The sequence below is a fragment of the Manacus vitellinus genome, unplaced genomic scaffold, assembly GCF_001715985.3.
Source record: "Manacus vitellinus isolate BGI_N305 unplaced genomic scaffold, ASM171598v3 scaffold_5_pilon, whole genome shotgun sequence".
Taxonomy (NCBI): domain Eukaryota; kingdom Metazoa; phylum Chordata; class Aves; order Passeriformes; family Pipridae; genus Manacus; species Manacus vitellinus.
This window is the reverse complement of record NW_021940682.1, coordinates 15,557,356-15,573,577: the sequence shown is the minus strand read 5'-3', so window position 1 is coordinate 15,573,577 and position 16,222 is coordinate 15,557,356. Positions and strand designations below refer to the sequence as shown.

At 48.2% G+C, this 16,222-nt stretch overlaps 2 protein-coding genes across 5 annotated transcripts in view; both read right to left on the bottom strand.

The window, feature by feature from the left end:
* Nucleotides 1-293: 293 nt before the first annotated feature.
* Nucleotides 294-8,019, bottom strand: KCTD17 (potassium channel tetramerization domain containing 17). The gene is given in 9 exon segments (XM_008931652.3): nucleotides 294-979; nucleotides 1,894-2,076; nucleotides 2,078-2,190; nucleotides 2,436-2,520; nucleotides 3,243-3,368; nucleotides 3,725-3,820; nucleotides 4,735-4,826; nucleotides 6,511-6,619; nucleotides 7,229-8,019. Coding segments are annotated over 8 exon segments (978 nt in total). The 5' UTR covers nucleotides 7,436-8,019; the 3' UTR covers nucleotides 294-979; nucleotides 1,894-1,926.
* Nucleotides 6,535-16,222, bottom strand: part of LOC103764642 (3-mercaptopyruvate sulfurtransferase) — an 11,882-nt gene continuing 2,194 nt past the window's right edge. For 2 of the 4 annotated variants that reach the window (XM_018080345.2, XM_008931566.3), the window contains exons 4-5: nucleotides 15,254-15,906; nucleotides 13,656-14,677 (exon numbers count right to left, since the gene is read on the bottom strand). In XM_018080345.2, coding sequence (XP_017935834.1) covers nucleotides 14,379-14,677; nucleotides 15,254-15,906 — 952 coding nt within the window. In that variant the 3' untranslated portion in view covers nucleotides 13,656-14,378. Of the gene's footprint in view, nucleotides 6,620-11,956; nucleotides 12,296-13,655; nucleotides 14,678-15,253; nucleotides 15,907-16,222 lie in introns of those variants that run through there. The other 2 variants (XR_001921696.2, XM_018080346.2) reach the window with 2 other exon arrangements.

The following is a 16,222-nucleotide window of genomic DNA, read 5'->3' as shown; positions in this document are numbered from 1 at the left end:
CAGGTGTCCCTAGCACAGTGAGGTCAATCCTTTAGCTAGACAGGTGGTCCTCACTTATTGTTATGATTTAGGGGTGCAGGTACCAATAAGCAAACCCGCTCTGTAGCCCAACTACCTGCAGTGGGGATGAAGCACAGATGCAGCGAGAAGTACCTCCAGCCCCCAGAAAACAGGTGCAGCACCAGCCACCAGCTTCTGATGGCTCCAGATGATGAATCCAAACTCCTTTTCTCTAACTCCCACCCCCTTCTATCAGCAACGAATTCTTGCCACTTGAAATGAGAGGCAGCAAGGAGGAACAGACTGTGAATTTTATTCAGGAGTCTTCAGACACAGCAGTGAAGCAAACACCCTGCTCCCCAAAACAGGGATCTCCTGGTGCTGGCTGACACAACATCAGGTACCTGGGCAGCACACCTGTCTCCTCCTCACCCTGCTGACACAGGGCTGCTCTGGGGGACAGGGAGGGAGGCACCAAGGAGCAATGCAGGTAGCCCAGAAAAGGACTGTGGCTCTGCATTCGCCCTCTGGCCATAAGCCCAGACCAACTGCCTGCAACAGCAAAAGGGCAAGGACTGGTCCTTCTGCAGTTGCCACCACCTTGGGTTCCCATTTGCATCCAGGGTGTTCAGGAAGGGACCGCAGGCTGCAGTGGCTGATTGCAGATGTCCCCACCAGGGGCCACTGTGACATTAAGGAAAGCCAGACTGCCAGGCATAGGAGGGGGCCGTGGGCTCCAGCTCCTACAGCAGCCCAGAGGCTCCACGGAGCATCTGCCCTCCTCCAGGGCTGGAGGCTCAGGGCTCTGAGGTGAGTTTGTAAAAAAAACATGACTGCATGTGAAGAGTGAAGGGGGCTGGAGGGCGTCACTGTGGGGCAAGGGGCTGCCATACACTGCAGTACAAAAATAAAGGTACAAACAAGAAATGAAAAGGCTGGAGTGTTGAGATCACATCCTCAGATCTCTGGCTTGTAACAGCTATAGAAGGAGAGAGAAAGAGAAATAAAATCAACGGTAGGGAAAAGAGCAACTGAGCATAGAGGGGAGAGTGAGAAACAGAAAAAGGGAAATGACAGAGGAAATGAGAACAAAAGAAAAAGAAAAGAAGTGTGGAGTGACGGCGGAAAAACAGAGCAAAAGGAAGCAAAAGTCCATGTGATTAACATACACTGACTTTTAAAATAATAACACACAGGTCCCACAACCATGGACAAGGAGGCTCTCAAAGAGAGGGAGAGAGAAATGTCAGACAGCTAACGAGTGCCCAGCACCAGGACAGATGGAGAGTGGCACTGAGCACCTTCAGTTTAACTAGATCCCCACAGATTTCCAGTATGGAGAGGAAACCCCCTTCTAAAGGTTTCCATACCCTGTCCCACTCATGTTGGCCAGACAGCCTTCCTAAGCATGAGGCAAAGCATAGAGGCTCATTCTGTTTGCAGCTGTGAGAACATCTGGAGTGGGGATTGGTCATTTCTGCTCTGCCTTCACCACCCTTTCCCACTGCGCTCACACCCTGGCAGGGCCAGTGGGGGAAAAGCCCAGGGAAGTGGGAGCAGGGAGGGAAAAATAACAAGCTGCCTTCTGCAAACTGCTGGCAGGCAAAAGAGCTGCGGACGGCAGCCTGGAGGAGCGATCTGGCATGCGTGTCACGCAGACACGTGGCAAAATTCCCCCCCTTCCCCGAACCACCCCTGCCTGCTTTGCATTCATTTCCACCCCTTCCCCAGCTGCACTCTCCTTTCTGCTGCCAGAGCCTCTGGTCCAGAGCCATAGGATCTGCTTGGCAAGTAAAAACACACATAGGATGAGAATAGGTAGAGCCACCTTAGGGATGAGTCAACCTCCCTTCCCTCCTTCCCCTCCCCAAGTTCTACAAACCAGGGCCATACCCACAAGAGGGAAGTGAGTCACTCATGCAGAGCTCAGGCTGGCAGGAGCTGGGAGTGCAGACAGGTAACATACCTGCAGAGGAGGAAAAGTGAGGAGCAGAGAGAGACAGGACCCTGGGCAGAGACCACTCTGAGCCCTGGGAGACAAAGAGAGCAGAGGGAAGGATGCTGGAGGCTGGAGGCTGGCGAGTGGGGCAATGTAGGAGGTAGATGACAGTGCTGGGATGGACACGGAGGGGAGCAGAAGGGAGGGTCCGCAGGAAGAGAGTTTAGCGCAATCCCGAATAGATGGACAGTCTGCAAATAAAAATAAAACCATAGATAAACCAAACAGTTTAAAATACAAAGCAGCAGCCATGGTAACAGGTCTCCCCTCTCAGCTTTATCTCCAGAGAGACTCCAACTCCTGGAGAGGACAGTCCCCACACCCCACACCTGCTCTAGTCCTTCCCTGCTGCTAGCTGTGAGCTCTCACCAGAAAGGTGGACGGGTCTATGCCTGGGGGGGATATTTTTATCATTTTCCTCAAGGATTTGCTGCACCTTTCTCCTCTGCTTCTGCTTCTGCCTCTGCCTCTGCCTCCTCCTCCACCTCCTGCTCTTCCTCCTCCAGGTCCTCCTCTGTGCTCTGTGGCCCAGCATGCAGGACAAAAGGAAGAAAGAGTGGAGATACTTGCAAGATGACCCATGGCAGTTCTTTCTGACACACAGGGAATAAAGCAATTGTCATGACACTGGAATAAAAAGGGACATTTCCCCATGGCCAAGACAATTCTGGGTCAGGGAGCAGAGAGACTTTTTTTCCTCTGGAACATCACATCAGGGGTATCTAACCCACTTACAAGTGCTGTGACCCCACTGCCAAACAACTGTCATCAGTTGCTAGTGTTCCTTCCTCTATCCTAGACGTCTGCAGGATGCCGTGCACTGCCACACATTTCTGTCCTTCCCTCAAAAGGGGAGCAGGAGATATTGGCCCCTTAGGCAAAGACTCAGAAAAATGAAAGAGAATGCCGCAAAACCTTCAGGGAAACAATGCCCTAAAGGCAGTGACACACACAGCATGGGCATGAGAAGGCATGAGGGGGATGTTAGAGTAGCATGAGAAGTGCCAGGGTCACTTGCTAAAGCCATTTGCTACACACAGCCAGACACCACCTCTCCAACACACACACTCCTCCTTTTGGGCAACGGGGGTAATGCCATGGTGCTGAACACCAGGGCAGGTCCCTGTATTTCACCACTGAGGTGTCCCATGGTCACAGGTGAGAGAGGAAAGAGAGAGAGAGCAAACAAGAGTGAAGGACCTCATAGGCAAGGGGAGCAGGGCCATAGCAAAGTTGATCTCACCTTGGCTTTGTGGCTGGGCTCAGAGCTTAGGCCACTGGGGGAGTTGTACAACTCTTTGGAGACCACACACAAGAACTCTGTCTGATCCTCATTCCCATAATTATAGGACAAGCCAATGTTCACAAGCTAAAAAAGATGAGAGCAAGAATCACAAGCGCATGTTCCTGCAAACATCTCGGGAGCACGGCAGAAAGTCCACCATGCAGCATGGAGTCCAGTCCATACCCACAGTGGAAAGTCCTTATAACTAAGCTGAGGAGACAGCACAGAGAACCAGAAGTTAGCCAGGATGCAAAACACTTTGGCCTCACACAGTATCCTCTAAACCTCTACAAAAAGGGTAAAAGAGAGCCAGTGTGATGGCTCAGTCAATGACTTACCCAATATTCTCAGAGATGTAAGGAGTCTTATGTGGGGACTGTATGACATCCATGATCTTTTCAAAGGCAACTCCTTCCCACCCTGCTCCACCTTATCCATACCTGTTCAAAGCGCCATCCGTCTGACATAGTGGAAACCATCTGAGTGAGTTCCTCTTCCTGGCACTGTAGCACACGGTAGACATGCTTAGGAGGCACCTGACAGCAAAATTGCAGAGCATGTTGACAATGGTCAGATGTTAAGGCTGTTGCCCTCCTGCAGAATGAAGTGGTAGTACCCCTCCTGGACAGACCTGTCCTCTCCCTGCGTCCCAGGTGAAGGGAGAGTGGAAACCACAACCCAGCTTTCTACTGTGCTGTCATGAGGAGCAAGAACAACTCTTCTGGAAAGGAGGGATTGAGCAGAGTGCTTCTTGAAGTGTCCTCACAAGATATGGACTCTTTTGATGGAAAGTTTGCACTTGTCATTACAAAATCAGTTTTGCAAATGCTAGAAATGCTGATGGGGGTTTGCAACACTAAGTGACTGTATTGCTGGAGGCTTACAACCTGAGGCAGACATGATGAAAAGTGAGATAGCAGCCAATGCTCCTTCAAAGACAGATTTTCAAAGGTCAAGACAAGGTGTGATTTTGCCACAGGGTTGATTCCTGGTGACTCACTGTCTGCATTTAACTCTTTCACAGACTTTTCTTCACCTGTTCCCTTCAGGTTTCTCTACAGGTATCCCCATGCTCTTCAATGTGGTTACACTCCCAAGACTCCCCACACCAGAGCCCTCCTCTCCACGACACCGTTGCTCTCCTCACATTTTTCTATATTCCACAGCAATCAGCTTCCTGTTCTAAACACTAGAGGAGCTGATTTAGTTTCAGGGCCTACATCCAGCATTACTTCTGGGGATGCAAAACAAGCCTGTAACTTGTTTATTGTAATTAAATCGGTGGTAGCTTGTCCCATGCAAGATTTTGATGTGTAGGGACCAGCACATAATCTCTAATTAGTTGCTCCTTTCCATTCCTTGCTGCTTCTCCCAAGTCTGCTCTCCCTCTGGACTCATCTCTCCCTTTCTACATTCCCTGCTTTGCCCACCCCACTGTACCTTGCCATACCTGAGTGACTGTGTAGTCCTTCTCCTCCATTCGATCCTTGATTATTCGGATCAAAGGACCAATGTTATAGAACTCAGCTTCTTCTAAGATCCCTGAGAAAGAGACAAAAGGATCATAAAGACAGAAAGTTAACAATCCATTTCCATTTTTTTGACTTGCAAAAGATCAATTCTGAGCTTCCCAAGGTCCATAGGGAGAAATTACACAGTAGCCTCACTTTTTAAGAGGTTTCCACTGCTTGAAATTCTTACTGCAGAGAATTGAACCTTGGCTCTCTGCACCGTGTTTCTAATGTTCACCCCAATTTCCTTATGCTGCCTGCTACTACAGAAACAGGCACTGCCAGTGAAAGCTTGTGCTGAGGACTGCTAAAATCTTTCCCAGATAACTGGACAAGGAGAACAAATGTAGGCTCCAGCCTCTCTCAATGACAAGTCATCAAAAGACCCTGGGAAAAGCTAGCTTACCTCCTGGGACACTTGTAGTTACAGTCTGTGACTTCAGATGATCTTTGGCTCTCTTCCCTGTGCTTCACCTCAAAGCAGGTAAACAAAGAAGTGTTTTGTTTTTTTTCTCTATAGTGTCTGCATCCATCACCTCTCCTAAGGCTCACCAGTTGGCTAACAGGCCTTCAGGAAAAGGGAGGTGGTTCCCAGAGGGCCAGGGAGGAAAAGGTGGCTAGGAGCCAACATTCACATGTCCCCAGGACAGTACACAGATAATGCAGGTGGGGAGATTGATCCTTCACTACCTGACACACTGAGACCTCTTTTGAGTTCCCCATTCAGCACTGAATTGTCTAATGGGTTAGTTTTATGCCAGCTTGTCTGCAGCAGGAACAAAAGGCAATGCTAAGCTATGAACTGGTCTCCTGTTTATGTTTTAGATTTGATATTAAAACCTGTGGATGAACTCTGTCTGATGTCAGATTTACAAGAAATGTCAAGTAAGAAATATCTCAGAATTGTGCTTATTACAATCCTGTACCATTACTTAGATATATTTTTGGAATTGTAACTGATAAGACGATTCTGAAGAAAACTTTCCTTGCTTTAGGTAAAAATGTGTAAGAGAGGCAAAAAGACTAACAAACATGCAGAAATTGTGCTTGGCAAGGGCTAGACAGCACAGCCTGTCTTTGGAATTGGCTCCTTATTAGACACTGGCATCAAAAAATAACAAGGCATTGGGGACTGCTGGCTGGTAACACTGTGATGTTACCGAGTTATCCTATTGGGCCCACTGTCAACCTCAAATGAGGGATTGCTTTGTCTGGCTTGCTTAAATGGAACTGCTGCAGTCCACAACTCATCAGAGCATAAGCAGCATAATTGCATATCACTGATTAATGATGGTCTTTATTACAGTTAGTAGAAGAGATGAGATTGGTTTTGTTTGGTCTTCTGGGTTTTCATTCCTAATTAGAAAACTTAATTATTAACAGAAAACTCAGTCACAGAACCGGGTTAAAAGTGGATCTGGAACACATGAAGAATGGTGTATTGAGACTCTGAGCTATTGCCTACTTATGTCATGGTGACATCTCTGCTGGACAAACAGTCATGAAGTCACAACACTTACAGGATGCTTTCCTCACCCACTCCCCTCTAGTAAAGGAAACATAAGTATGCTTCCCAAGAGCTGCAGGAACAGCTCTGAAATTCCCCCACATGAATCTCCAAAAGGAGAACAAGAGACAACACAGTTGACAAGTCCTGCCGTGTCCTGGCTACAGCAACAATGTTAAGCATGAGGTTTCTGAGCTCTAAGACTCACCCTCTTCAGCCATATCTTTATCCAGGACCAGCTTCCCATGACGGAGGAAATTCAGGATGGGTCCAAAGTAAGTGGGGTCCCGGTCTATTAGGTATGCACCAGTCTCATCCTAGCAGCAGAGATAAACCACAAGGAGAAAACACCCAAGGGAAATTTGTAACCAACCATCGAATGCCCTAGACTATAAGAAAATACAAATCTAAGCAAAAATGTCTACTATTTTTAAGATTCCTTGGAAACCTGAGAATCCCTAGCCAAGTCAGCCCAGCTTGGATTTTAACTCTTGTATTGATCTGCTCAGCATGCCCACCTCAGCAGGGATCAACCCAGTTGAAAAAGCCCAAAAATAGGCATCAGTCTCCTTGTGCAACTGTGCATACAGGCCTGGCGTGAGAGAGCAGAGATCCCCTAACAGGGGACGAGGCTGAGTCAGGCAGACACATCTGGGAAGTAGTCCCAGGATGTGGGGTGACAGAGAGGCAGGAGAGCAGGAACGGAGGGGAGATGGCCTCCCTTTTCCCCAGCTCCAGAAGACAGGTGCCAGGCAACAACACAGCAAGGTGGAATCTAGCAAGAGGAAATCTTTCCTGGGAAAAAGAGCAGGCATTCCTCACTCAGTTGCTCCTGCAGCTGTCTGGGTCTGGCTCCATCCCTGCATCCCTCCAGCCCTCCCCATGCTCGGTGGGGCACGGTGCGGGAGGCAACCCAGCTGCCTTACCCGGTCCGATTGCAGCTCCTCGCCCTGGCACAAGCGACAGAGGAAAGATTTCTGCTCCCGACAAAGAGTCTGCCTGGTGGTGAGGAAGACGGTGCCCCCCACATTAAGCCTCACCCACTTGGCCTGGGTGCCAGCGGGTGGCGGGATGTCCCAGGTGCAGCGTAGCCCCACGGCGCCCTGCATCTCCTCCCTGCCCTCCATCCTCATCCTCACCCCCACCTCCCCCACGGCGTGCAGGGACTGCCGCAGGTGCTGCCTATCGGAGAATGCTGGGATCTGTAGTTTATCTGCCTCTCCCTCCGCAGCAGCCGTGTTTCTTGGGGGACAGGATCTTCCCTGTGACTACCAAGGGAATCCTGAGCGGAGGAAGGATGCGCGGTAGTGGAGGATATCACTGCGGCTATTAGGGGTGGGCAAAACCACAACTCCACAACGCTGACACTTCCTGGCTTTTCCCCTGTTCCCGTTTTCGCAAGCCAAAGGCAGGCCAACACTCCGGAGGTGCAGAGTGTTATGCAAAAATCGTCGGCATTTATTTCCATAGACATCCTCTCTGGCTCATTAAGAAGTTCTGGGAAATGTAGTTTCGCAGGGGGGTGCACAAAAGGGTGATGGGAACTGTAGTTTTCCCAGCTCGCTGTTCCTGCAATGAGGATGCTGTAACGAGGGGGGCTGCACTGCACTACCTGACCCCGGCTCTGCTGCTGGTACTCTGTCTGCTTCCAGTCCTTGGTCTTGTCTGCAAGCTTCCTCGGAGACGGGAAGAACAACCTGCTCCCTGACAGTCAGCAGATTAAGCTCCTCAGAGCTGTGCTTCACAGCATTCCCTTCAGGAGATCCATTACCCCAGGCTCACAGCTCAGTGCTGCATCAGTTGTCATGCTTTCTCGCAGCAAAATATGCAGTGGCCTTCTTGCTAACATATGTAGGGACACTTCTGGGAACTGTATCCTGGATCTGCATGAAGTGCTGGCAGGGGTCAGGAATAATTTTTCTTCCAGCTCAAAAGAGTCACTGACTCAGAACACTTCCCCCATTGTGCTGCTCTACCAGCACAAACCATGACAGGTAGAGACCCTCCTGCATCCTTCTCCTCTGCTCCTGCCACCTCTGTGTCTGGGCAACAGAGAGCTCAGATTGTAACTTAGCTCTGTGTGAAGTTTTACCTCTGCCCCAGGCACATATCACCCGCTGAGGCCTATGTGCCAATCCCACAGTATGGAATCTAGCCCTGCCTCTGTCACTCGCTCCTGCCAGGTCGAACTTGGCGCTCAGCAGCCTGTGCCCCACGGGACTCTGTTTAAACACATTCCTGGGCACGGACACAACCTGAACAAGCTCTCTCTCCGGCAGCTCTGCTTTTCCCACTCCCATCTAAGCACAGTCATGCTTGCCAGCAGCTTGAGCACACTAAGAATGGAACGGAAAGGCCAGTGTTTCACCTCTATGTGGCCCAAAACCTTCCTTCACCTAAGTAACTTCCTGGCTCTTCTTTGCCAGGCAATGCAGCACTGCAGAAACACAATGGTGCCTCGCAGACACTTTATTGTTCTTGCATCTAGAACTTAGTGTCTTTGGGGGGGGGATTACTGAGGGAAGAGGCTGTTTAAAGAGAAACATTATGTTTTACTCTTACATTCCTTTTCTTCTTGCTCTTCCCTCCTCTTTTACTTGAAAGTTACTTCCTTTTATTACTACAGGATATGAAAGCAGTGCCACCCTTCCCTAAATCATCCAGGGTTTCCTTCACAAAGACTGCACGTGTACTTTGCTCCTTCTGTGAAGGAGTGCAAAGAGGAGAGAGAGTATAACACAGAAAAGGTTTGAAGATTGCTGACCTTTAGCTAATTTAAGCACAGGAGCAATTCATCTGCTCCAGGGGGTAAATTCGAATAATTTTTAACCAGCACTAGAGTGACGTATAGCAGAGAGAGGATGAAAAAATATTTTTGCCCACCTATATGGGGCAGACTATGGCCAAAATTCATGCCCAGACCTTGGGCCAGTCTCCACTGAGCAATAATGTGCATCAAAGATTCTCAGATTAATACCGACCTGCGTTGAAACATCACACAGTGCAACACAGCTCTGGGCTGTCAGACTGCTGCTCTCCTAATTCTGGCTCCAAGTCAAGCCTTGGCAAATTGGAGACCTCTGCCCTGGTGTGTAAGGAATGCAGTCTGTACTGGCTGCAGCTCCAGCACAGAATTAGGGTGAGGTCTGTGGCTCTCCGATATGAATGCAGCAGTTGGGTAGCAGCCTACAGCCCCTTATCTCCCCCTCCAAGAAATCTGCCCTGCCCTAATTTTTTTCCCTCTCTTACCAACGGTTCACCCTCCCCTTTTCCTCCTCTCACAGCCCCTCACCCTCTTGCTCCTTTTTGGGTCCATCTTTTGCTCTCAACACCTTTTTCTCCAGCCTCTCCCATGACAATGCTGCTCATGAGTCCAGGATGGTCTGTATTCAGGGCACAATTTCTTCCATCAAAACCAGCCTCCACCTGTGGTTGACACCTCAAGTCTTGCTTACTCTAGGGCCATGGGTTGAGCAGTTAATTGGTAAAGAGGTATATTGTGAATAAGGAAAGATGTCAATGAACACCACTTCCAATACCAGAACCCTCTCTTCTGCAACATACAGCACAAAATTTATTGGAAACTCACCGGGGCAGGGATTTCCCCACAGTATGTGGAAGTCCTCTTTAGGGAGAAGCCAGTCTGTGGTGAGTTACCAACTGAAATGCTCCAATGAGTTGGTGGTGTGGGCTAAATACAGACCTGATTGCACATCATCACCAGACATAGTTCTGAGAAGCAACTAGCATGCCCTTGTTAAGGTCCATTAAAATCAAGCAATAGAACACAGGAGAGGTAAGTTTAAATAATCGGTGGTGTTCAGTCAAAGGTTGGGCTCAGTGATCTCTGAGGTCTTTTCCAACCTGAAAGTTTTATGATCCTACAGCTGTTCCTCCTGCTTTGATGATAACTATATATAAAACACATCACAGAAACAGAAAAGAGCAATCAAGAGCTTACATGGGGCTGTGTGATTGTGTAACACTGTAACACCGCTAAGTACCCGGTGAAATCACAGGGACCATTGCACAGACACACTGGGAGCAGGAAAAACTTGACAGACATTGAATACTGGACTGAACAAGAGCAGAAGAGAACAGAGTAGAGGGTAAACTGAGAGTTTCTTGGTTCAGCAGCCAGCAGGCCTACAGTGCAATCCTGCAGAAAGCTACACACACTGCAGCGCTCTGTACTTCCATTGCAGCCTGACAAGTCAGCCGTGCCCATGGCATATGACGCATCATTGACATTGTGGAGCTGCTCTTAGGGAATTGTATTGTGGAGCAGCAGTGGGAGCAGGTATCTCCGTGTGTTGGCATGGACAGTGTCACCCCTCTGACAGGTTGGGAATACATATCTGGGATTATGTGGCATGAGGAATCAAAGAAGAAACCAGAAAGAATTAGTCAACACGTCCATGTAGGATTGGTGCCACTCTCTTTTCTATAGGAAGCGGAGAGGGGAGGACAAGTAATGCTCTGACATTTTGCCATTAAGCCAACATGAACAGGCACAGAAAACTCCCTGCACTGGACTTGGATGTGGGAGGAACATAGTTCACCTGCAGACAGTAGAGCCTTGCTCAACAGCTAGCTGAGCCAGGCATATTGGAGCAGAGAGAAAGGCCCCGTGGCATGCAGGTGGGCTAATCTTTCTCCAGCTCCTTGTGCTGCATGAGGTCTGTGAGCAATGTACCTTTAGTGTGTAAAGTCTGAGTGTATATGTGCATCACTCGGCACCTTTGCTGGACGAGTGCTGGGAGAAGGAGAGAGAATGGTCATGTAGCACCCGGTTGCAAGCTGGGACCAGGAGAGATGGGAGGAACATGAAAAATCCCTGTAGGTAACAGCAATTACCATTGCTCATGCAGGGGTTGGGACAGTGGTGCTATAAAGAAGGGCTGCTTTAGAATCTGGAAAAGTTTGCAAGGGAACAAAAAGTTTACTGGGAAATGAAGTGTGAAACAGTGCAATCTGACTGCTAGGCAGCAGTAGGGAAGAGAGAGGAAGGCAGGTGACAAAGAAGACATGTGAGGAACAGTGGACTGTGGGATTACTTTTGACCAGACCAGACTGTTTTCACAGAGCCCAAAACTCTTTCAGGACAAAAGTATTGCAGATAGTAAAATTTATCAATAAACCAATAAAGAGTTTAGATGCTGGCCTGAGATTTTCAAATTTGTATAGAGAGCTGTAAAAACTCCAGTCTCAAGTTAGCCACAGGTCAGTGTGACCTTCCTCCTACATCATGGCTGTTGTTTAGGCTACTTATTGGCCACCATGAGCCCTATTCCACCAAAGATATGCTATTCCCATTTCCCTGTGGCAAATTTTCCACAGGAAAGTAATGAACATTAGTAATTTGCGTTGTACCAACTTCTCCCCAGCTTTCAGTTCCCATAGGAAACCCACCCACTGAGTCAGGAACATAAAGATCTGTAGAACATTTATAGTCCTGGTGCAAGTCCCCTCAGCTGTTCCATATGTCCAGTAGCATCTGTTATGGCTCAAAATAGGTTTTTGCAGTCTCCAGGCTTTGAAAACATTGTCTTGGTCTTCACAACACTCCCAGTGCTTTGCCTGCATCACAAGAACAGCTCTCAGCTAAAGGAGGGAAAACATCGGAAGACACTCTTGGATACATTTTTGATACATGATGTAACAGGGCATACCCCAGAAAGACAAAGTATCTTGCTGTGGGAAAGCAGTTCTCAATTTCTGCTCTGTGAGGAAATCAAGCCAAAACTACGCATCTGGTAAAAGATTTGCCAAAAGCTGGGAAACTGAAGAATCACTGAGACTATGTAGCACAAAATTCAGCCTGGAGAAGAGCGGTTGAGTATTTCCAACCCTGGCACACATACCAGAGAGGAGGAAGGGCCCTGCTAGATGTCATCCAGCCACACAGTCAAAACGTAGAGCAAGGGGAGAAGGAAACTTTTCATTTAGTTTGTGATCTCCAGGTGGATGGATGGCCTGTGCCACACAGCTCCCTGAAACACAAACGACAGATAAAAGCAGCTCAGCCTCAAGAGGAAGCAAAGAGATTCCCAAGGACTGCTGGGTCAGTGGGAAAAAAGAAACATAGTGCTTAAGCTACATTGCCAAACATTCTGGAAGGAGGAGCAAAAGCCAGCTCCCGCCATCCATTGCAAATGATTAACAAAGTATGAAACAATATGTCCATTTTCTCTAACAACTAAAATTTGCTGAAGAAACAGAGCAGGCACAGCCCTCCAGTTTGTATTTAGGAGTTTGGCCACATATTCACAAAATCAGCCTCAGTGCATACTAAAGGGTCACTTGTTTCAGACCCCTGTGCACTCTGTATACTCAGCACTTGCTGTAACACAAACCCCAAGCCTCTGAACAGTTGGGTTGTTAGGCTGGCTGCAAGCAGGGAAATTGTATGCTTTCAGTCACTGAGTAAAAAGAAGGGTCAGACCATATGTGTGAGTGGGGAGGACAGAGGAAGGAGTAAACTGGACAGTGAAACTCCTGCTCCCCAGGTGGTGAGCAGAAATAGAGTTTGCGTGCACGCAAGCCAGGAAGAAGCCAGAGCTGCAGCCAACAGAGACCAAAGGAAATGCAAAGAATAAACACTCAGGAAAAGGAAATAATTCAATCCTTGCAATCAATGGCTAGGAGGGTACCCTGCAAATCTCTGACAATAAGCACCCACTGCATCTCCCAGAAAGGACAATTCTGTCATCCGTAGATATGTACAGGTACCTGTTGCTGCAAGCCCAAGAGAACAGAACTTGTCTCATTAATTTCTAAATTACTAGATGCAGTAATTTAGATGCAGGCTTTTTTGTGGGAGGGTTCTATGGTTTTTTGGTTTTTGGGGTTTTTTTTTTTCTAGAGAAGATCCTAGAAAGAACAAATTCTTGAATGTTATCAGGGATACCTGGTGTGCTTTCAGCTTTCAGATATAAAAGACAATGGTCTTGGGGAAAAATAGGTGCCACTGTGGGCTATTCCTCTGTAGGTCTCAGTTCCCCTAAGCTTTTAGGGGAAGGTTACATGGTCTCATGGAAAGAATGAAAACACCCATGCAATCCATTTTCCACCAAATGAGGTGACATTCAGTCTTTGAAGAAGAGAGCTGCAACTGACTAATGTTGACTTTCAGGCCAAGAAAGCAAATGGGCAAGAACTCAAAAGAGGAAGACAGTGCAAAGACCCAAAAGAGAGGCATGCCACTGTCTTTCCTGGATGAATGACCTTGTTGAGGGTAAGAGGCATAGTTCTACTCACAGAGAGAAGAAAATACCTCATTTGAATCATCAAGACAAAGTGATCCCATAAAAGCAGAGTTCCTGAAAAGGAATCATCCAAACAACACTCACATAAGATCCATTCAGCAGAAAGACCTTGAAACATATGTTTATTTACATTCTTTAAATCCCAGAATCTTTTCTTTTTCTCAAGGGGGATTTGGGACCATGGGGGTACAAGGCTGGCTAAGTACACATTGCGGTTAGGGTCCAAGTAAAAGAAGAAATCCAAATTAAGTCTCTAGCCTAAGTGCCAACCTGAAAGCCATATTTCCTCCTTTTAACAGCCATGTCTTTCCACAAAGTTTTGAACTCAAAATGGCTATGAAGTGCATAGATGGCTTCTAGAACAGTGGCAGAGAGCTGGATTATGAGGCACAGTTGTATGAGTATGACCATTCTATGAATGAACATGGATGGTGGAATGTTCTGAGTCAGGAGCTTGGCTTGACTCAATTAATTCTCCATGCTGGCAGCAGTACTCTCTCCCTTCCATCCAATAGGGTAAAACAGGCACAGAATCACAGAATGGCTGAGGTTGGAAGTGACCTTGGGAGGACATCTGTTTCACCCTAACTGCTCAAGCAGGGTCACCTAGAGCTGGCTGCCCAGAACTGCTCTCATCTTTATTCTCCTAAGCAACAAGTAGGGTAAGGAGAAAGTGCCCAAGCACCATGTGCGCATAATTGTTATCCAACATCTTCAGCTCAAGACACTTAACCAGGAATGTTAAACCCCTTTTCCAAATCCTGTTTCAAGGCACATTACCTGCACAGCTGGGAGACAAAGCAGCTTATTACACAGTCTTCCCCTTTCCCTCAGAAATAATATTTTCAGGTTGTGCCCGCATGTACCATTCCACCCAGGCCCCATCGTACACTGCAACATCTGGTTTGCCACAGAGGTATGCGCCCAGAACCACGTGGCAGGCAGTGACCCCAGAGCCACACGTGGCTACCACCGGCTTTGAGAGGTCCACCTTCTTCTCCTGGAACAGAGTGCGGATCTGCTCAGGGGTCTTCTCTAAGCCAGACTCTGTGAGGAAATCAGTGAAGGGGATGCTCGTCGACCCAGGGACATGACCAGGCTCAATTCCTGGAGGAAAAACAGATAGGAATTAACCTCTACTGTCTGGGACAAATCTATTGCAAAACCTCCTCTGTTTCACTGGGAGGAATATGTATTGTTTAGTGTATTTTGTTAAAACAAAAACATTTATTTTTGTTAAACTTTTCTTTACTAAATTACTGATTACTCAGGAAGGATGGCTCTAACCCTCAGGTTACCACATGGACACAACCCTGTTCTTTCTCCCACATCTTTTTCCACATCAGAGCAACCCACATTGATGAAGCACTTCCACAGGCCGATCTGAGGCGAAGAGCAGCACCAGTACATGGAGAGACCAATTAATATCTTTCAAGGTGTATGGAAAGCTATGTTCCTCATTCCAGCCTCTCATGGGAAAAAAAAAATACGTGACTTCCCCACTCCTGAATTTTCAAAGAGCAGCACTTGCTAGTCAAAAGGAGAGGAGGACAGATGGACACACTGCCTCAAGTCCCATCCCATAAGGGACAACCATATTCATTACCTCTACAGGAGTCAAAGTGATGGGCACCTTAAATTAAGATCCTTTTTAAAATGCCAGTGTTTCAGAAGGCACATTACCATCTCGGGGCTCTGGCTCTACTCCCCGGAACCGTCCTGCAGCACGGGCATCTACTAGTTGGAAGCGACGGGAATCCAAGTTATCTAAGACATCCTCATACGTTTTCACCAGGGACTTGTCCAAGGAGGCGTGGAACTCGCATGGAGCTACTTGGGTTTTCCCAGAGCTCAGTGCATTCCCCTCTCGCTGCCAGTTCTTCAGGCCACCATCCAGAAGGGAAACAGCTTCATGACCGAAGACCCGGAACATCCACCACACCCGGGGTGCTGAGAAGAGACCTTGGTCGCTGCCATCATACACCACAACATGGGAATCATTCCCCACACCCAGCTTCCCCACATATTCGGCAAAGTCACTAGCCTTGGGCAACATGTGATCGTAAGGTGAGGTTCGGTCGCTGCACTGGTCAATGTCAAAGAAAACTGCACCAGGGATGTGGCGCTCCTCAAACTCCCTCTTTGGGTCACGCTTCATCTTTGGCAAATACCAGGATGCATCCACAATTCTCAAGGCCAGCCCAGCTTGCTGGGACTTGATGGCTTCTGAAAGCCATTTTGCAGACACCAGTGCACGGTAGAGGAGTTGTTGCGACATCACTCCGGAGTCTTGGCCGAGATTAGCCAATTCCTGAAGTCTGCCTGAATCCACCTGTCTGCAAAAGGTAGAAAGTCACAAATTAGAAACCAGCCTTTCAAAAAGCAAATGGACTAAGATTCATGTTGGGACCTCTGGTTGCACTGAGGTGCTGGCTAAGCTTACGATGAGGAGCTTGAAGTACTCCAGCCCTGAAAGTAGTTTCACATAGCTCAGCCCAAACCCTGCCCCGAGCGGGACAGCCACGGCAATCCTGCCCTGCGCCCAGCTCACCTGGCCCCTCCACCTCCAGGCCCCCCAGCCAGCGCTGACAGCAGCCAGAGGGGCGTGGGGCAGCCCCAGAGACCGAGTGTCCTGGGGCGAGGCACGGCCCC